Source organism: Protomyctophum bolini (genome assembly GCF_963924005.1).
Source record: "Protomyctophum bolini genome assembly, chromosome: 13".
NCBI classification, from domain to species: Eukaryota; Metazoa; Chordata; class Actinopteri; order Myctophiformes; family Myctophidae; genus Protomyctophum; species Protomyctophum bolini.
This window is the reverse complement of record NC_137874.1, coordinates 35,277,030-35,299,730: the sequence shown is the minus strand read 5'-3', so window position 1 is coordinate 35,299,730 and position 22,701 is coordinate 35,277,030. Positions and strand designations below refer to the sequence as shown.

The following is a 22,701-nucleotide window of genomic DNA, read 5'->3' as shown; positions in this document are numbered from 1 at the left end:
GGGGCATTAGGGGGGTTGGGGGGGGGGGATCAAAAGAATGTGTACATGCTGTCGGCCTACCTCTATATGATTCCTGTTAACCACATGAACCTTAGCGTCATAGGTAAACATTATGCAAAAATAGCAGATCTACAAACTTGTGTTGTATGAGCTTGCGGAGAAAAAAGGATTAAGTATAGTTCCCCCTGGGGGACCCTGGTCAACTGAAGTATACTGGGTTTTAAGTGGTTAATAATACTTGAGTGCTTTCTTGCAAAACCACCAACAAAGCTGTGGCCTCTGCTGTGTGTTGAGAGTTGCTTTGGTAATGCTTTGGGTCGTCTCAGCTCACAGATCAAGGCAAGATTGGCTCAGATCTTTGAACTTGATGTTTCAAAGGGAGGGGGATAAATAGATGCTTAAATATCAGGTCCTTACATCCCCCACCTCCTCCCTATATATTAGAAGCTGTTAAAAGATCACCGACCCTAATTCAGAATGAAAAAATTATGATTGTAGGCAGATACTGCTGACCATAAGCAAATATTTAGTGATTCTGTAAGATTGGCCAACATTATAAGTTCATGTTAAGTAGTTCATGTTTCCACTTCACACGTAGTCCCATGTTAGAGTGATTGCTGCAGGATGTTTCAAAGCTCATTGAATCTACCGTGCTGACTGGGTTGGTATCTGCATATACTGCTTACATTACATGAGATCAGCATTCAGTATCAGGCCCAGAAATCCAGGTCAGAGCATCTCTGCTTTGAATGCAGCATGTGTTGTTGGTGCCTGTGTGCTTCATTAAGCACTAAAGCCCTATTTTACACTTCATTATACGATGACGTCCCATGGCGGAAATAGCAGATGGACAAGTTTGTAGATTTTCTGCATTTTTGTAAAATAAAATTATACTTTTTCGTCTGTAATGACATATATGGATATATGGATATAGCCACAAAGCACAACTTTCATGCTCTAATCAGATTTTGAACCGTGTGAGTGCCAAACTTTTAACTGTTGAGCCTGTAAGGAAAGGCAATACCTCTTGTCAACCAGTAGTGGTCCTACCTGACCACAAGATCTAAATGTCTCAGTAGAAGAGCAGGAAAACCACCACAGTTGTGCTAGTTACGTTGTACTAACAATTTTCGTTTAAAATTTAAAAAAGTGTTGCATCCTACTAATTCCTCTGTCTTTAAGTGCTCTGGGTGCTTAAACCTGTGCTTTTAACAGCGCTCCACTGTCACAGCAATCGGTACGGTGTCAGGTGCACAAGGCTCTTTGTTGTGTGGCAGCTTGTGAGTGAGGAGATAATGCTGAATTGTGTTAAGAGGAAGACCTCCAGTGTCAGTTCCTCTCGCAAACAATCTAATCAGTTTAGGGGTTGTTCAAGGCATTGTGTGTCTGCTTACAATGTGGAAGGGACTGAGCGTTGATGACAACAACACAAAACCTTCACCGTGTTCGTAACGGCATCGTGGAATCTAAACAGAATAGAAGCCATGACTAAAGTGGCCAAAACGAAGAAGTTGCCAAGAAGTCCTGTCCAGCTGAATGCTGATAAACACCGGCTGTTGACAAGCCAGCCGGGATGTAACCCAGAGGTCATGCCACCTGTCACACTTAACTTCACCGCTGACTCCAGCAATGAATACACACAAGGAGGGTGGAAGTAGTACTACTCTCAAATCGCTTCGATAGGGGAAGCGTAGGATTCGTCATGGCCACACAGGTGTGGCAGGCTTGAGTGAGAGGATTGAAGTTTGAACAGTACAATACTTGTATCATGTGTGGTCCTGTGCTCCTCCCCCTCTCCCTGCCTCCTACTTCAGTAGTAGTATACCACTTCCCACAAATCACTTGACACATGTCTCAGGCCACAGGTGCAGCTGGAAGAGGTCCCCTGGCCCCCCCCAGCTGTGCCTTGTCCTCCTTTAGCATGGGAATGAGGGACTGACGTTCCCCCTCGTTAACAGCTGCTGTGTCAGCATGAAGCCCACCTCTTCGTCCTCTTGCCCCCCCGTGAGCCCCGGATCACTTTCACCTCTCAGGGCTCCCCCTCACCTGCCCCCTTCCTCCACTGGCAGGGCGGCAGGAGGACACGGTGCGCCGCCCAAACCACCAGGCAGCCTGCCATGACCACAACGTCTCCTCAAGGTCTTTGGCGCGTCACTCACAGCAGAGTCAATAAAGTAAACTGTTGATATTGCATGCTGAGGAGCTGGAGTCACGCAGTCTAGAGATTGAGATAAAACGGAAGGTTCGGGAGCTGTTATGTCACAACTTGTGCAGCTGGTGGCTGCGTTCAGAAAACACATCTGTCATTGTGCTTGACTTTGCCTGGCTAGCTACCGCTGGGGGGGGGGGGGGGGGGGGGGTTTATTCGCCTCCAGAAGGGTGTTTCAACGTGAAATATGTAAGTTTGTTGTGAAAACAGATGCACATTCCCTAGTCTGGGGATGTCTGAGGCTGCAGTGAAGGTGAAAGTTTTTCATGTCTTCATTCTTAAACTATATAGCTATATAGCTCTAGTGCAGTGTATCGCAAACAGTGGGTCGAGAGCCATTTTGCATCGCAGTAAATATTCCTACAATGTTTTCAATTTGAACATTGAAATCTAAACACACTTTTAGATGGGCCACTTTCACTGGTTTGGGTCACAGGGAGACATAAAATGTCTCTTTTGGAGCTAAAAAGTTTGGGAACCACTGCTCTAGTGCCCCCCCCCCCACACACACACACCTGCTGCCTCTCCTCCACACTCCACATGTCCGCACCTGCGAGTGCTTGTCCTCCACCAACCCGCAGCAGATGCTCTAAGGCTTGCCAAACAATGATTTTGTGATTTTCTAGACAAAATAATCATCATAGATCCCACAGTGATGTGGGTTAGTTGTATTTGTAGGCCTAATGCATAGCAAAGAACATCCTGCTGCCGTATCCGTCTAGTTATCCAGCATTATAACACACTCTTTGACTGCCACAAGTAAATCATTATTTGATTGACGCAGTGCCAGAGATTTTCAGTTTCTCATAACCTTTAAAGTAGTCACAGAATATTCATGTCCACTACGATCGATCCCCCTGTAGCTCTGCCACACATTATTCATTAAGGGTTTATTTTAAAATGTCATTTAAAAGGGCATGGCTCAAAATATACTATATCCATCCTTATGTGTATGTCCTATTTTCTGTGAGAAATATGTTTTATGTTGAGTATATGTTTGGTTTTGGAGGGTCAAAGTCAATGTCGGGAAGGAGATTGATTGATTGATTGATTGATTGATTGATTGAAGTCATCGGCTCCACACACTTGTGGAGACAGAGACAAACGGGCAGGGAGTCCACGTGAGACCTGATTGCGTTTTGTATAAACTTTGTCTATATATGCTATTCGGTGGAATATAGCCAAGACCACCAACTCGCCGTTGGCAGGAGTAACCCGGCCGGGAGCGTCATCTGCTGCATCTGTGAGTCGAGTTAGTCAGAGTCGGTTGAAAATGTAATGGTGGTCGTGGGTGTAGTAGTGGAACGATCCAGGATGAGCGTTCCAGAAAATGCTTAAACATGGGAATGTATGGCAGGCGATATTTAGCGATCACGTGATTTCCTGTTTCCATATTTGGCTGAAGGTTGGCGAAGAGTGCCATCCAGCGTAAAACCACTGCATCTCGTATTTCTCGTATTTGGCACTCGTTGAGCCTGGGAAGACAGAATATCTCATTTCAAACTGGCATCCCTATTTTGGGCATTACATTTTGTTTTTCATTGGATTCTCTAGATTTTTGTTTTTTACTATTCACCATAGTGCTTGAGTTACAGTATGTAAACAAGGCTATACAACAGAACTCCGATTCTCTGAACAGTTGATAAGAATTCAGATTTCAGATAAGAGATAGGTGCAGGGTGGGTGCATGCAGGCCTGGCCTCTCCTTCCTCTTATAAAAAATAAGCTATTTTCATTTCCTGTACAAAACATGTATTTCAATGATAATGCTGTAGGACAGGACAAGGGAATACGGTGCAGAGCACATCTCATGAGCCCTGTTTATGGTGCCTCAGGACACGGACACACGGTGTTGATTATTGCCTGACACGTGTTGTGTCTGTTAGCTGTCTGAGCTCCCACTGTGCCTTCGGGGCTAAACATCTCAGGCTGCATCAGGGCAGAAATCAGTGATCACCTATATCAAAGTGCCATGCATTAGAGCTAACAATTAGATCACAGGGAGGGAGCTGGTACCAGTGTCAAAGGTTCAAATGCAGCTCACGACCACTGATGTAATTCACCACCTCTCTCTACCATCTCTCTCTTGGCTTTGTTTAGCAAAAGCACACACACACACACACACACACACACACACACACACACACGCACAGTCGCACACACATATGCTCCAAATGTTGAGCATGTAAACACGTTTACATAATAAATGTGCTACACATTTCATTGATATATAAAGTAAGAAAACACACCCCTATGTCCTCACTCACTCACATGCATGCACACACTCACATGCTCGCAATCACGTGTGCGTGCACACACACACACCCACACACACACACGCACGCGCTCGCACACACATGCTCCAAATGTAAAACGTGAGTTTTTCTTTTTTGCCTTTATTGATAGTTGATTGTTAGACAGGGAGAGAGATGGGGGGAAGACACACAGTAAAATTCGTCGGGATCGGGACTCGAACCTGCGACACACTGTTATGCTGGATTACCAGCCAAGGTGCCTAAACCGGCCCAGGCCGCAGAGTGAGTTGAAGGGTTGATGGTATTGTTAGATGGAAAGAGAGTGATGATGCCTGGGTGTAGGATTCAGACCCCTGGCATTACATAGATACCATTATACCATCACACCTGTTTCAATTGCTCTGTGATGTGAGCCAAATAAATATGTGAAATGTGATATTTTGACCTCCACATTTTAGATGTGCCAACTTTTTCAGATTTGGGGGAATATGTCAACATTTCAGCTGTATTGCACAATGCATATACTGTACAGCGGTGTAGAGAGGCTGCAGCAAGGGTATTGGAAGGTTGCCGGTTCGACCCTTATGGCTCGTCATGTGTCAAAGTGTCCCCGAGCAAGACAATTAACCCCTAACAGCTTCCCCGAGAGCCATGTGACTAGCACCTGTGTGTGCCAGCTGGCTCCGCTAGCTGACACAGACCTATGTACTGCCAAGGGTCTGAATCCTACACCCTGTGTTGCATCATCACTCTCTTTCATCAGTTAGGTAATTTTGACGCAATCAAGGCAATCTTTCATTTACAATGGCACAATGTAATGTTTTTATCTCAAGAAAAAGGAAAAAACAGAAAAGGAAAAAAAAAGAATCATCCGCCACCCCTTAATCTAGCAGCCCCGAGCGGCTTATCCCAAACTCTATTAGAACAATCCCGGACCCAATAAAAGATTAGTATTCTGCCTGACATCAGTGTCCGCGGTGGGAGATTGGGGTAGCAGGGGGTTGGGAGGGTCTTGAGTATTAGGACTGGCCTGGGATCAGGGGGTAGACTCTCCCACTCATTACCGCCACAGAGGCACCTGTGATCACTCTACTATTCTCTTTGAGCTCTTTAAGCCCGCTCAGCAGGGTACGTGGGGGGGGGGGGGGGGGGGGGGGCGGGGGGGGGGGGGAAGGGGGTGGAGGTGTTTCAGAGACCAGAGCAACGCTGCCAGTTTGATGGCGCGTCTTTGGGCGTGGCACGCTAGGGCGGCTGACGACTCCCCCTCTAACGTCTGACGGACAGGATGAAAGGACAGGGTGTACACAGATAGGCCTTTGTTGTGGAGACAGGGGCTGGTTCAACAGCAAACACCAACACAGACAGACACACACGCACGCACGCACGCACGCACACACACACACACACACACACACACACAACCTCAAACATGCATGGGCAGATTGACACGCAACGTTCAGCTAGGGCACTGGAATATTGAAAAGAGAAGCCAGACAGATTATTGATGATTGGTACACATTGTATCGTGCCCTCACTTTGAGGATGCGCGCGTGCGTGCGTAGGTCTGTCTGTGTGCATACGTTTCAGCAACCAACGTGAATACGTCGTCAACTGAGCAGCTCAACTGCGCCGCTGGTCTGTTGACCAAAACCTTGTGAATTTGGCCCCTAGCTCCAGCAAGTTGTCCCATTACTACGTCGACTACAGGATCTGGTATGAGGAGAGCCTTTGTCAGAATGTGCCCGTGAGTCAATGTGCTGTCGTCACAGACATGATGGGGAAACAAGCTCTTCCATTTATAGGGTTGGAATAGGCCTCCCACCTGGCCCTGCCACCTTAATGTCTCATCTTTCACCCGTTTTAATTTGAGATTGTGGAGGAATCACAACCTTCTATTGTCTCCAACGTCGAAACGTGTGAATGCCATTTTCGTCTACAGTACCTTCAGAGTGCTCCAGAACTTCATGAACAATTTGGATGATTTTTAGGAAAGGTTTTCATTATTATTATTATATTTTTTAAACGTGTATCTTGGCAGTATATTCCATGTCTGTGGTTAACCACATGAACCCTATGTGTCCCTGTTCTGGGCATGTCATACTACTAGGTGAACATCCGGCAAAAATAGATAACCTACAAACTCAACACAATGTATTTTGAGTTGGTGCATTGGCTATTTCTTTGATTTGGTGTAAAAAGGAAGAAAGGAGGGGACCAAGTATAGACCCCTGCTTAACCCATTCTGAACGGGAACCCATTTTGGTATTAGCATCATGTTATGCTTTAGCTATTGAAAAATAGCAGATCTACAAGCTCATAGCGCGCCACCGAGTGGCGCGCTACGAGCTTGTAGGTCTGCTATTTTTTGAAAAATCGAAGAACGACTGACATTTTTAGAATCTGATCTCAGGTCAGAATGGGTTAATCAGACCAGTGTGTGTCCAGTGGAAACCTTGTATGAATCTGATCTCAGGTCAGAATGGGTTAAGTAACATTACTTCATCGTAGGTCGGTCAAATCTATTTGGAGGAAATGTGATTATGGGAACTTGGGAAGCAGCATAATGATTTATGTGTGTAAAAAAAAAAGAAAGAAAGAGAAAGAAAATTGATTCAAATGATGCTCCCAACAAAAGCACCCCTTCCTTCTCTGGAGTAATGGCAGGTTTTGGAACAGATTTATTTTGGCTGTAGTTTCCTGAATACTTTTGTCTGTATTATTTTCAGTGCCTGTTGCAATTTTCTGCCAGAAGCCTAATATATCCCTTGGCCAAGAAATCAGTGTCTGTTTAGTTTCCTATGCAGGAGACCTGGGTTTAGGTTGAGTATATGGATATTATATTATTGTGTATGTGATGTGCATATAAATCAGCTACTGTCTCCTCTACAGTACTACAGTCACTACTAGCCACCATCCATGTGGGTGTCTCACCACAGTGTGTGACAATCCAGCAGGGCAAAAAAAGACACTTTAACCCACCTTTCCTCTAGTTTTTCTATCACTGTGCAAAGTTCCTGGCCAAACTCCCCGTATGGCCAGTGTGTTAACTATCACTGTCTTTTTTTGCAGTGGGTTAGAACTACACAGTGTCGAGCAAATAGTATGACTGCCTCCAGAGCTTCTGCTGTGTCTATACAGCAAACAATGATGTAGTTATAAACAATATATCTTGGCAAATAGTGGCTAACAACTTTCCTTATTTACTCAGCAGAGTTAGGCGTATTGTCCATCCAATAGTCGTACTTTGCAAAGGCTGACAGAGTTTTGTTCATAGCGAAACCCCCTCCCACCTGATGTAGACACAATGTTTAGCCTGTTGACCTTTAATTAGCTGTCCTGTGGTTGTGGAGCAGTGCCGGTGGGGGCTGTATTGATGCGTGCTGCCGCTGTGTGCCGGGGAGCAACTGCCATTCGCTGCCGAGCATCAGACACGAAAATAAATAAAACATTCCCTTTTCTCTTTTAATGAAGTCTCCGCCACAGGGTGAGCTGCTTAAAAATTAATGTGCCGGCTTAAGAAGTTGCCAGCCCAGCGGGAATAATTAACACGTTCTTTAAAGACCACGGGACTGTTTGCCGGTGCCTTGGAGACGCGTTGAAACCCATGTAACAAGTTGGTGGAACGTCCCCCTCGCGCACTGTTCTGTGTGTTCTGGTATTCCGCCGCCTGATGAGCTGCTGCTGGCAGCAGTTGGGGATGTGCCGGGGGTGCGCAGGCACTACTCGTAGCGCCGGCCGTTGTTTTTCTGTCAAGACACAAGATAGAGTGTGTGTGGTGCATTCAGGGGAGCTGAGAATGCTGGGTCATCATGGCCTGGTAGTTGAGGGAAGTAAAGGGGGAGGGTTGCTCTACTGATGTAGAAAGCCAAGTCAAGTCAACTTTTACTTAATTATATGTCATAGTACACAGGGGAGTCGGGGACCTCAATGTGCTTTAAAGGAGAAACATAAATGCATACAAAATGTAGAATAATACTGCAAATGAACAAAGACACAAAATACATAAGCCTAAATAGCAAAGAAATAATTAAAGAGTTTGATTTCCAAAGAAGGAATACTAACCACTATACACAAAGAGATTGCATATGCGTTCATGCATGTCGGTGGGAGAAAGACAAATGATGGGGGTGGTACAGACCAGACCTGTGTTAATGGCAAGCACCAAGGCTAGGATTTATTGCACATGAAGAGGCTATCTTTGATGAGATTTGCAGTAACTTCCTTATCTCTCTACGTGAAAGAAGGGGGCCTGAACCCTTTTCTGTGAATGACTGTGTCACCCAGGGAACAGAACAGGCCTTTGGGAAGATTTGTGCCAGAGGCTACCTCACAAAGAACTACTCCACATCAGTAGGGACAGGCGCCTCTCATCGTCACCATAGATAGAGCTCTGTGTGTGTGTGTGTGCGTGTGTACGTGCGTGCGTGCGCACTTTGAAGTTAGCTACAGTTAGGCCATGTGCAGTATTTGCCAGGTGTCTGAGCCCACACAAATGTTGTGTATTAACATTAACCCCCTCACCGGCCCCCCTGCAAACATAGAACACAGGCTTAGGTGATGGTTTTCACAACTTAAAATACCCCAGATTCCATTGTTCATAGCTGCACGCGATACGTAATGTGCACAGTGGTGGAGACCCCATTTACTTACTGTAATCATGTTAAACAGAATGCTAGCTTGCTAAGTTGCTGTTATCTTCTGAACATTAGGGCCGGATGGTTAGCTCAACCGTCTGGGCACCTAGGCTGCTGAGCCAGCCTGACGACGTGTCGCGCGTTCGACTCCCGGTCCCAACGGCCTTTGCCCCCCATCTCTCTCCCCATTTCCTGTCAGACTACTTTCATCCTATCAATAAAGGCAGAAAGAAATATCTTATCTTCTGAATATTCTGTTAAAATTTAGGACACTTTTAAAAAACGATGAAAATGTTTTTTTTATTATTATTCATTTTTTTTTTTAAATGTGCCTACAATATTGATGCCAGGGTTAATGTGGTTAAACTGAGCTTGGGAATTCCACAGCCCTGTGTGTCTATGGGCACTACCCAGGGCTAGCCTGCAGCTATAAGACAGAAATATGCAGAGCAGACACAATCCACATTCCCCCAAAAGCTGGGGGCAGCATAATTTGGTAATGTTCCCTGATTCCACTACCCCCACTCCCACCCCTCCACATTGTCGCTACAAAATGCCACGTTCAAATCAGTGTTGATGACAAAAGTTTATCAGCAGCCACATGCACGGGGCGTTATTTCATGGCTGGCCAAGCGTGCAAAGGCTTAAGCCATTCAATTGAGGCCGACCGGTCGGTCACAGGTGATTCTGGACCATTGTGGTGGGGTGAATAAGGGAGATAAGGGAGACGAGGAGCAGCATGACGTCTGATACGGAGCCAAGCTGATGGGTTTCATCTAATGTAGTGACGACCGGGATTAGCGTGTGATGCTATTGTGTGTGCATTAGTTCCATAATGAGCTACTGTACGCACAGAGCTGGGTCAGGACGGAGGCGGGCGACCCCCAACAGTGTGGAGGAGATTGTCTCAGCTCTCATTGTCTCAATCGCTGTGTCGCTGCCACTAACGGGGCCAACTCATCCATGCTATGCGAGCCAAAAACTGTTGGTCTCTAATCGCTTTTTATGAACGTGTGGCCATTTTGATAAACGTATCCTCTCTCTGTTTACCATATGTAGCGCATAAGGATTTATGTCGGATTTGTATTTCTATAATGTGTTTTGCATTTAAACATGGACCACTTTAAACCTGGCGTAAATCTTATTGTGGTAATGTTATATAGATAAAATTGTAAAAATGTGAAGAAATAAAATCAAAGGTATAAAATGAGCTTGTAGCTTGTAGGTCGGCTATTTTTTGCCATTCTTGTATGACACCATTGTGCGATGAAGTATGAAATAGGGCTTAAGTGGTTAAACCGTCCAGTCTTCCTCTTGACATGCAGGGCACAAAGCCATTCATCTGACTGATCCTGCCAATGCTCATACTGTACACTACAGTATATATGACTGTTGAAATATGAAAATATCTCCAGATTGCACCTGGCAGTGAGCTCATCTGTATACTACGAGACAATTTTCAACAGCCGTCATAGATGCATTTGGTTACACCAATAAAGAGGCAACATTTTTAGGTTTTATGTGAAAATTTTATTATTTTGATAGTCAGTGGAGAGATACAGGCAACAGGGCGAATCAGAGAGCGACTCGCAGCAAACGGGTCAGGAATGGAACCCAGGACTCCGGTAGCTGCATCAGAGGCTATGTGGTATGCACGCTAACTATAGTACAGGGGAATGTGGCCCCAGGGATTAGGCAACAATAATATAATTACATATTACATTTGAATGAAAGAATGCAATAATCCAGGCCGTATTTTAATCTCAGTTTGTCTGTCTGTCTACCTGGAAGTTGTAGCTGACTCAACCCCCCCTCTTTTTCTCTCCTTGTGTTCAATGACAAGCCAATAACTGTGGGTCTCATGGTCGAGTCACTGGCCAGGTCCTGTCAACACGTCCAAATATTCATTTGGAATATTTACTGTTTTGTAGACACACACACGTACGTACGCACGCACGCATGCACGCCGCGCTCACACACACACACACACACACACACACACACACACACACACACACAGGCAGGAGTTTGGATTGTGTCACAAGGTCATGTGTGCGTGCTTGCGTGTCTGTGTTTGTATCTTTGTCCTCACAGCAGAGTCAAAACAGGGCCAGATAAGGCTGTCCCCAGGTTGGCTTTGGAAGTCAAATCCCCACTGAGTCCGCAGCGCTAATCGGATTAAATGAAAAGTTACCGCTGCTTCGGGACCCCAAAAGAGACGCAAACCATCTTTTTTTACATTCTGCGACAGTGTAGCTCTTCTTACCTCCACACCGCACCCACTATCTCCCACCCACCATCACACCTAGTCTCCTTTAAAGACAAACATCGACGATAAATAGTCTTTAACCTTTTGGAAAAAAAAATCTTTTTTGGGGAAACATATTTTGCTTGGCAGGGGAGGGAGAGAGGAGGGATTTAGAGGGGATTCTTGTTTTGTCTTGCTGCAGGTGGGGAAACAATAGCTTGAGCGTCATCCTGAGCGCCACGGCTGGTTGAGCATATAGCTCTGGGGGCCTCGCGGCTCAGGGCGAGGGTGGGAGGGACAGTGGTGGAAAAGGTACTCACATTGAGTAAAAGTATCAGTACTGAAATGTAGAAATACTGTGTTACAAGTAAAAGTCCAGAGTACTTGAGTAAAAGTGCAAAAGTATTGGTGTAAATTAAAAGTACTCTTTATGCAGAAGACATTATCAAAATGGTCATGTATGTTTTGTAATAATAATGCAAAATGTGTGTGTGCGTGTGCGTGTGTGTGTGTGTGTGTGTGTGTGTGTGTGTGTGTGTGTGTGTGTGTGTGTGTGTGTGTGTGTGTGTGTGTGTGTGTGTGTGTGTGTGTGTGTGCGCGTGTGCGTGCGTGCGTGTGCGCGTGCGCGTGCACGTGTGCGTGCGTAATGAGTATTCACATTCGCTTCCAATTCAGCCTAATTCAGTTTAAACTGAAGAACATTAGCAAGATGAGGTCCACTTGAAAGGGACAGCTAACTGCTAATGTACCACATCGCAGCACAGCCCTTATAGGCTTTTGAAGTTTTGATAGGTGTCACCCTAAAAAATATATATATATATATATTTCTTTAAGCTGGAAAAAGTTAATTAAATGATGATATTTTCAGTAAAGAAATAATAGTGTAGTTTTTGTGAAATCACATATAAATTAGGACATGGCATAGGTTTGATTGGTCACATCCAGACTGAGGGAGTTTAATGTCTGTCCTTTAACAACATGAACCCTAGCGTTGCTATTTTTGTCAGTTGAATTTGCAGTTCATCCGTCGCCTCCTCCTGAGCCACCTGATGTTCAGATGTCCATGACAAATCACACCTGTGTGAAGTGATCATACATCATCTCATTCCGGCCAATCAGAATTTGCGTCCTCACCTCCGTCTTCAATGTTTGTGTCAAAAAACACTCAAACTTGTCCATTCATTGTCAATGGGATTTAATGTTTGTGTTAGGACAAAGTTTGTGCACATACACCAAAAGCTGGACTTAGGAGGGGATATCGCCCCTACAAGATGTATATCAGCAAGATGACATTTACCCTAAACTAACATGAAAGTCCATAGACTTGGCTGGCACAAATTACATCATAATTTACCCTAAACAAACATTTTAGTCCATAGACTTTGGCAGGGATCGGAAATGTATAATTAGGCTGTCGACAAACATTAAAAGTCCATAGACTTGGCTGGCCTTGACGTAATTTCGGACAGCCATGCACCCCCAAAAATAAACAAAACCATAGGTCTTCTTGTCTGTCTGTACACTACAGATCTGCCCTGTCAAAGACACAAACGCTGATGTTCGTCAAGGCTGGGATCAGATTGTTATGCAGATTGCTGCTCGGGTCTGGGTGTAGTGTAGATACAGAAACAGTGCATACGTGTATGTGCAGTATGCATATTTCATTCAAATGACCAAATAACACATCATGGTCAATTTGCAAAGCACACCTTGAGTGTAATTGCTCAAAGAATATGACGAGGTGGCCGAGTGGTTAAGGCGATGGACTGCTAATCCATTGTGCTCTGCACGCGTGGGTTCGAATCCCATCCTCGTCGTCAGAAGTATGACTGTTTTCATGCAAGGATTCATCATGGTACTTTCTTTTCCCAATAATATTTGTATTGACGAATTTTATGACGAAGACAAAAACAAACACAAACACAGACAGCTCAGTTCAGACATGTTGCAAAACAAAGGACACAAATATACATACATACATACATACAATATACATAACCACATTGGACGATAAAATAAAAATCACACCCATCTCTGAAGTGAGGGGCGCTCTTATCATCGTACATTATCATACATCATCTCATTCCGGCCAATCACAATTCACACCCCCCCCCCCCACCTTCGTCATCAATGTTTGTGTTGCGCAATGTTTGTTTGTTGCACTCAGAATTGTCCATTCATTGTTAAAGGCATTTAATGTTCGTGTTGGAACAAAACATTGGTTACATACACTAAAAGCTGGACATAGGAGGGGCTATCGCCGGGGGGGGGGGGGGGGGGGGGGACGGACCTACACACAAAGCCACACGTTGGAGTGGTTAGCACCGCTCAAAAAGGTAAAATAATGAAATGGCAACTTGGCTTAGTTATGTATATGCCGTCTTCGTCCAAGTATGTCTTCTGTGTGTTTCTACACGAAATGTTCATCGCCTACACGTCGTTGGACATACACTGTATTCCCTATGCTTGATGGTGTGCCATGAAACGATGCATTTTGACGTCCTCGTTTCGCAAGTCTCAGACAGTGCTGTCTGCACTACGTGTGACAGAGCTCACGTACAGCGCATAGTGATAAACACCGACAACGCTGGAGACACTAGTCCGTGGGGAGTGTTTGGCACGCAGTGATGTGTGGGGTCAGTGACCGCAGAACACCAGCCGGATTCGGATTACCAGCCACTTGAACCCCCACTTACCCCCTCGGTGGAACACCTGTCTCTGCTATGCCCTGATGTGTTGCTAACAGCCAGGAATACCAAGCCCCACACAACATTCACATACCGCTATGTCAAGTGTCCACTTGATCCGGGCTCTTCATTATGTAGACAAATAACACAAGAGAATATTTTGTTGAAGTGATTCTTGGCCACCACGTCAGACCGACCACAGTGCTTCCAAAGTTCAAAAAGGCGTTTTACGAAGCCAAACAATGCCCTAAATGCATGAAAAGGGCAGTGGTCTGTCGACTCTTTTCACTCAGGCATCTCTGTGTTAAGAAAGACATGTATAAAAGATATTTGGGGTTCTTCCGTCATTGTGTGTGACTTGGCCGGTGTCGAGGAGCCAAATGAAAAAGCACTTCTTGGCGCGCTGCATCAGCAGCTCAGTGTCACACTGGCTCGCCGTCGCATGTCTCTGTTCCCACGACAATGCTGGGTAACTGATTCTTTTGGCCAGGGCTAAGCATTGTGGGTTGGAGAGAGAGAGAAACCAGGGTAACTGTGCCATGGGAGCTGGCAGCGTCGGCGACCATGCTCATCTGTCCCTCCAGACTGCCGGACACTGGGTCAGGGACGGCCTGGGAAGACATTCCACACATACTGTTAAGTCCTCAGCCAGGCTTGTCACTTCACTGACCGTATAGTGGAGAACACTGGATATAGCTGGGCATTTGCACTGTCTATGAAAACAGTCCTGCCAAAAATATGCCTCACACAATTCTCTTCAAGGGTGTCATGCCTGCGAAGATGGCGATTTATTTACTAAACCACTTTCAACTTGCCGTCGCTATTTTGGCCATGCCATCATAGCTGAATAGTAAAAAAAACAAAACACTGTCATACGATAAAAAATCATATATTGTATTTGACAGGTTTGCAGTTTCATAGAAAATAACTGATTTTCTGTTTTCCGTTGAACATCTGTACATGTCATCGCGCGACACAGTAGTGCCACAAAGTACACCTAGGTTACCTTATGAAACAGCTGATCTAATGTGTGTGTGTGTGTGTGTGTGTGTGTGTGTGTGTGTGTGTGTGTGTGTGTGTGTGTGTGTGTGTGTGTGTGTGTGTGTGTGTGTGTGTGTGTGTTCTCTCCAGTGTGGGCCAAAGTGGAGCTGACCATGGAGGAGAGTATTGAGGTGTACTTGGATGACTCGGCACAGATCCCCTGCCAGTACAACTTCACAGACGACAACACACCCAGCCTCGTCATGATCCAGTGGTTTGTGGTGAGTAAGAACACACACACACACACACACACTCTCTCTCTCTCTGGCTGGATTACCCTCTGGGAACCCCCATGGAGACCGGATGCAGTTTGTTTTTTCTCCCCCAGAAAGTGTCCAATTGAAAAAGCATGCAGGTCAAGTTCACTACAGTGCACCAAATCAGTTCACAATCATCAAACCCAAATATCACCCAATACCCATAATGAAATGCTCCTGTCCCATTGTTCCATATGTGCGTGTGGCCAGTTGTCAATATAAATGTGTTTTAGCGTACTAACTTTGAGCTAACTATGTTGGGCAAGCTAAGCTTGAATCTGTTTTTGTCTGTATAAAATAAAATCTGAATTAGGGACAAGCCTGAATTAACCACATGCCTATTCTGGGGGCAAACATGCACGGAAATAGCAGATCTACAACTTATGGCGTGTCACACCGCGAAAGTAGGGTTTAAGTGGTTAACTTATTAAGACCTGGAACCTTAGCTTTTAACCACTTTAACCATTATTTTAAACTTTAGCTGTTGAAAAATCGCAGACAATTCGTGAAAATCGTGAAAATGTGGCGCACATCTTTGAATATATATTCTGTCACAGCGAACGTTTTTAACTCAAATCTTTGCTTCTGGGGGGTCCCTGGAACAAAATATTATCAGATGGGGGTCGGCGGCCGAATACATTTCAATTACAATTCCGGAGGTCCTTGACATGAAAAAGTTTGAGCATCACCGACATAGAAACAAAGGTTTTCAGAAAACAATCAGGATTTAGAAGACATTTGTAGAGTCTGGTCTCGGGTCTTGTGTTTAACCCATTTTGACCTGAGATCAGATTCTAAAATGTCTTCTACATCCTGACAGTTTTCTGAAAAAGCTATGTTTCTATGTCAGTCGTTCTTCGATTTTTCAAAAATAACACCAAAAGGGGATCCCGCCCCAAAATGGGTTAAACAGTGGGTTCAATTCTGCATTTGGCCTCTTTAATCTCTTACATGAATTCCTGTGTGTGTGTGTGTGTGTGTGTGTCGTCCCCCTCAGAGGTCCGCCAGCGGCACACGCGTGCGGATCTATTACGGTGACGACGCGAATCAGAAGGTGGACGAGATCACAGAGTACAGCGATCGCATCGCCGTCTCGGAGCAGCAGGACGCGCAGCTCACCATACAGAATGTGAAGCTGTCCGACGAGAGAGAGTTCTTCTGCCAGGTCAACGGACTGGCCGCGGGCAACGCCGAGGGCAAGACACACCTCAGGGTGTTTGGTGAGCAAAGCACACAACGACGCTCTTCCATCGCAAACAATGTGTCCCTCTCTTGTCTGTACCAAAAATGGCCGTTTAACCCCATTCAGGCCTGACGTCGAAATTTTAAAGAAAAAGTTTTCTGAAAGATTTGAGGCACATTTTAACCATTTTTCAAAAATAGCAGACCTACAAGTTCATAGCGTGCCACTCGGTGGCGCTCTATGAGCTTGTAGATCTGCTAAAGTTTAACGTAACGCTTAAAACACCAAAAGGGGTTCCCGCCCAGAAGTGGGACATCCAACCATTGAGTTATACAACGAACAATGATCAATTAGATTTGTGAGGGTTTATGTCAAAAATAGATTTTTGGCACCAAAAAAAAACCCAAAGCAAAAAAGTACAGGCTTTTGTAAACTTTTAATGAATGCAGAACAAATAACTTTGAAGTTTGTAGTTTGTCAGCAACATTCATGCATATTTCAGTGATTTCCGTATTAATTATATCTCTGCAAGGCTGGGAGGCAGATATTATTTTTGGTTTCCCAAACAATGGGTCTGTGTACCCATTTTGACATTAAAAAAATATAATTATTTTTTAGTGAAAATAGCAGATCTACAAGCTAGTGAGCTTGTATAATGTCTATTTTCACTATACTAAAAATACTACTGTACTAACAAAAACTACTGTACTGAAATTCTACTGTATTTTTGTAAGTTTCTCTTTTGGATCTCAAACTAAAAAGTTTGGGAACCCTGGGCCCTGACTCTGAACAACGTAGACCTTAAAGTGATTTAGTTTCTACCAATAGAGGGCACCACAAATGCTACACAAAGGCAAAATAAATTATGTACTTATTATTATGTACTAAAAATTACCCATCAATGAACAGAACCACAGTTATTCTGGTCAGTTCTATGTCAGTTTAACATGAAATAGTTATTGAATCTTTGAATGGGCCTGCAAGCTTGGCTGACACAACATTCCCCATTATATATACAGTATGTCCTGGATGGAGGGAAGACATCAGCTGATGCGATCGGCTGTCCACACAACCCTCTGCATTGCATTGAGGTTGAGGTACATTTCCCATACTATAGTCAGTGGTACATCTGTAGTCCTTGAGGACTAGTGTTGTGTCGGTCTTGAATGACTCGTTTGAGGGTTCTTTTTGGTCAACGAAATGCACTAGCTCACTTCCTCAAAAGTTAGTGTTCAGTTGTCCAGTGCAAAATGCAACACTTGGCTGAAGACATTCCTGTTTTCTTATTGGAGTAAACCACGCGACGAGGGCTCTTCCTGCGACGGATTGACAGTTGATGTGCTGGAGCATTTCCAATGGCTTTGGTCAACTTGCCTTAAGTCGGCGACTCTGGATAACACATTTCGAACTACTTTGGATGCACGGTGATCATTTGAAGTTGAAATAATCTTTTTAGAGAATTGAACGAAATGAACTTGGGTCCCATGCCATAGTTCTGGAGAAAGTAGAGGCATTGTTCTGCCCTTTTCACCAACTCATTCAGTGTGTACGTCCCGGCTGAGTTTCTCAGTGATGTGGACGCCAAAGAATTCGAAGTCACTGACCCTCTCCAATGCAGTGCTATTGGTGTAGAATGGGTTTGCTCTCTGCCCATCATCCTTTAGTCCATGATCATCTCTGTGGTGGTTTGTTTTTCTTGGGCACAATCGCGTCAATGGTTTTCAAATTCTCCTGTGAGTGTGTTGCACTTAAAAGAGCCTTTGGGTGATTTGTTTACATTCTAACCTCCATTGCCATACAGAGTGCGTCCCTGTCTCTTCAGAGCATCAACCACATCCATTGTGGTCACAGTCTTTCTCTTGCCATGCTCAGTGTAGGTCACGGCATCACGGATCACGTTCTCCAGGAAATTCTTGAGAACAGAGCGGGTCTCCTCATAGATCGGACCAGAGATACGTTTCACACCACCACGCCGAGCCAGGCGGCGGATAGCAGGCTTAGTGATCCCCTGAACGTTATCACAAAGCACCTTACGGTGACGCTTAGCTCCTCCTTGTCCAGGAACAATGACGTAATTGAGGCCTGCATAGTGCATGTACTGTATGGCAGTCAATTACTAAAATACTTGTAGCCCAATCACAGCGATTGCTGTATGTGTATGTAATTGCAAATATGCATTGTCTGATTGAGTGAACATTTTAATCACAGATTGAGGGATATCTAATCTAAACAACAGAATCCAAAAGTGATTTCACTTAGACCAATAGGGGCCACCACAAATGCTGCAACTACCACTGTTTGTTGCAGAAACATGATTTTTACACTTACAATTACAGATTATTTGGGGAATCTTGTAACAGTGTGTCAAACTGGTCTTTGATATTCCATACTGTTTGGCTGTAATTGGCTTCCAAAGTTAGTAGGACTGGGAAGGGCCTATGTCTTACAAAAAAAAAACGAAATTTAATCACATATTATAATGCAACATCAATGAACCCCAAAATGGAAATGCATATTAAGGTGCCTCTATAGTGTTCTTCCAAAAACACTTTCACTCTTGCCCTTAGGGCACGGCACAAATGTGAAAGGTTGCATCATAGTCATAGAAACACTATTTAGCCCCACAGCTTTCATGGTTTCTTCTGACCGCTGAAAACAACGACTTGCACACCCGTGGCTAGGCAACCCGGTTTGGCAGAGACATGCACTCTGAAGAGCGGCGATTTCTGAGTTGATCTATGTTCACATTTTGAAAAAAAGTTATATAAACAACTCTTTAGTTTCAAACCAACAGTGAGTCAGTCGAGAAAATATGGAAAATATTTTAAATTCTGTGTTAAATGTCAGCATTTGAACTATATGTCCAAGTCAATTGGAGTGAAAACACCGCTTTGCAGTAACACAAAAGAGGAGTCGCCCATCCATTCATCTTTCTTTCATGTGACATAATGCAGATGTGTTAGGGTTATTAGTGAGCTTTCATGGTTAATGACACGCTCATTGTCATAGAAATCATCTGCTTAACGTCTCCTTTTCCCTCCAGCTCCGCCAGAGGCTCCGCTAATAGAGGGTGTCCTCACTGGAATCTCTGTGACCAATGAGCTGCCGACAAAGGTAGGTCCTCCCCAGCCCAGCCTATTGTTGCGTTCACACGAGGCATATTATGCAAAGATCACAGGCATATTTGTCACTTTGCCGCTTTGTATATCTGTTGCTCACGCGGTCCTTGACGTCATCAAGCTTGCGTCCGTAGTGAAATGTGTCGGCGGCCGGCGGAGAAGATTGCATTGCAGTTACAGTTGTAGCTTTGTAGCTTTGCATCTGGAAGTTGAACCTAGCTCAGCTTCAACTTGTAGCTTTGTATCTTTTGCAGCAGCTACGAATGTCGGATTCGTAGTCGCTGGCATTCCATTGACAATAAATGGTAGACTGTATCTTTGCATCTGCCCGTGTGAACACACCATATCACTGTCTATGATGTCATCATCATCATCATCATCATCATCATCATCATCATCATCATCATCATCATCATCATCATCATCATCATCATCATCATCATCATCATCATCATCATCAACAACAACAACAACTTTAACAAACAACAAAAGCATATCGAACTCGAAAGGCGCAATTCTGGGAAATTGCAAGTGTGGTTGCACCGACAATTTCAAGCTTTGAGTCTTGTATGATGTACAGTATGATGATGATGATGTATGAGGATGTATTGACCCACATGAGTTTATCACAGAGCCCCTAAACAGTTTATGTTTAGGGTGAATGATTTATACAGTAGGGTAAATAAATACAGGTGGAATTATGGGAAATTGCAAGTGTGGTTTTATTTTCCATCTATTAGCTCGGTAAGTAAAATATGATGATGATGTATTGACCCACTTGACGTCACAAAACGTTTATACAGCCAGGATGTTTAGCAGGATACAGATTTTCTCCAATCACGAGAGAGAACGCATACGCCATACAGGATATTGTATAAACACTGGAAAGTGAAATTGGAAATTATGTAACAAAGAAATGAGCAGATACATTTTGAAGTGGAACACTTATAAAATTGAAGCTCATGTCTGTGTTGGATTCTCTCTCCTGACAGGAAAATGTAAGGCTCCTGTTACTGAACAAATACTTTGTGATGATCTGTCTGCGTTTTGTCTCTTCTGTTTGCTACCCTTTCTCGACCACAGGGTGTGTGTGTAAAACCCATAGTGTGGAAATACTGGGATGAGTGTCTGGCTAGATTACACAGGAGGGGGGTTTACCTCTTCATTTGTCTTTCTCAAGCTGTCTGGAAATTGTGTTAAGTCAGCACAAACCTAAATTAAACAATGTGTATTCAGAGTCTAGAAGTTTGATGGTGCTTATGTGGGGAAATTGGTCCAGTATCGATTAAGACTCTCGTTCTATTTCGCTTGTAGAACAAGACCGTTGCTCCTCATTTTGGCATTTCATTATAGGCCGTCTACAAGCTGCAAGCGTCTCGTCACAACATATTATTGTGAGCTTTTAGATGAGCTACGTTTTAAAAGTTTTAAAAGTTCAGTTTGAACGTATACAGTACATGTGTCTACTCTATATCATTAAAGGCTTGTCCATTGTGAACGTGTGTGTCCTGCAGGTAGCAACCTGTGAGGCCCGTAACGGTTTCCCCAAAGCCAACATCACCTGGTACAAGGACGACATGCCCCTGCTGCCCGCTCATCAACGTGAGTACACACACTGGTTCTCAACGTCGGGTCCCTGGACCACCATCGGTCCAAATGGACCCATTTACAGGGGGTGCAGGTCTTTTTTCCGACAGCATATTGATCCGAAACCTCAATCCTAACCTAACCCTAACCGCAAGCACGGGAGCAGCGCATGTCGGACCATCGCTTTTTCGCATCGCAGCGAATGTCCCCCCGCTGCGGATCGGATCGTTGCCCCGTCGGCTAGAATGCTGTCGGAAAAAAGGCCGCCTCCCATTTACAGGTCTCTGTAAACTCTGATGTTGCGCTCACGCGGGCAGACGCAACGACGCAATCTACCATTCATTGTCAATGGAATGCATCTAGCTGCTCCAAATGATGCTCCAAATATACATTTTGTCTTTTGTCTTTGCGTCTGCCCGTGTGAACGGATGGAACCAAATAAACTCTCATGGGTCTCTGTAACTCTGAGAGTGTACGAATGGAATCAAATGGACCCTTACGGGGTCAGTTTTTTTTTTTGAATAGCCATTAACTCATTTTTCCGTAGACTGCTTCCCCCACTTCGGACCCACTTTGAGAACCACTGCTGAAATGTCCCCTCTTTCTTTGATGCACACACTTTATAATCTGAGCAGTGGAGAATGGTTCTTGGTTGGTTTTGCGTTGAGTCACAGTGGTGACCTTTTTAGTAAGAAAATGGTATTTATGTTGTCAAGTCATAGAGCATGGTGATATATGACCTGTTAGTATAGGATACATATATGACCTTTACTTCTTGGGGGGAGGCACAGGAATACTGCTGGTATTTGTTGGTGCTAACATGCACTCATGCAGTGGATTGGAATATATTGTACTGTATATACATTTCTTACTGTGTGTGTGTGTGTGTGTGTGTGTGTGTGTGTGTGTGTGTGTGTGTGTGTGTGTGTGTGTGCGTGTGCGTGTGCGTGCGTGCGTGCACATGTCTGTGTGTATACACATTGTATACATTATCACTGCTGACAAAGACATCACTTTTATCTAAATGAGATTAAAAAAAGTGATTTTTAAAATGTATTTGCCCAACATAGGGACACCGTTTATTGTGAAAACGCTGGTAATCCCCTGGAGGTCACCCTGCATCAACTCAACTGAGTCTGAACGTCACAATCGTGCCTGTCCCTCTCTCTCTCTGTCTGTCTGTCACCCCCGCAGGTGTCAACCTGGTCACCCTGATGACGCGGCAGCCCACTGGCTTCTACACGGTGCAGAGCGAGCTGCAGTACAAGGTGGCCAAGGAGGACAAGGACAGCCACTTCTCCTGTGAAGTCAGCTTCTTTGTGCCCGGCGCCGTCCGCACGGCCGAGTCCGAGCGCATCAACGTCACTGTGCACTGTGAGAAACACCCTCTGCAACTCAGCTTGCCTTACTTTGGTTTTAGCTTATAGCTCAACTCTTGCTTACCGTAGAAACACGAGTGCTTAAAATACAGTGAGGAAATG

At 44.5% G+C, this 22,701-nt stretch overlaps 1 protein-coding gene across 2 annotated transcripts in view; it reads left to right on the top strand.

Annotated features, from left to right (window-relative positions):
* mcama (melanoma cell adhesion molecule a) overlaps window positions 1–22,701 on the top strand; it is an 84,950-nt gene that overhangs the window by 23,053 nt on the left and 39,196 nt on the right. For both annotated transcript variants that reach the window (XM_080780112.1, XM_080780113.1), the window contains exons 2-6: window positions 15,165–15,295; window positions 16,329–16,551; window positions 19,558–19,632; window positions 21,152–21,235; window positions 22,415–22,594. In XM_080780112.1, coding sequence (XP_080636238.1) covers window positions 15,165–15,295; window positions 16,329–16,551; window positions 19,558–19,632; window positions 21,152–21,235; window positions 22,415–22,594 — 693 coding nt within the window. The remainder of the gene's footprint in view (window positions 1–15,164; window positions 15,296–16,328; window positions 16,552–19,557; window positions 19,633–21,151; window positions 21,236–22,414; window positions 22,595–22,701) is intronic.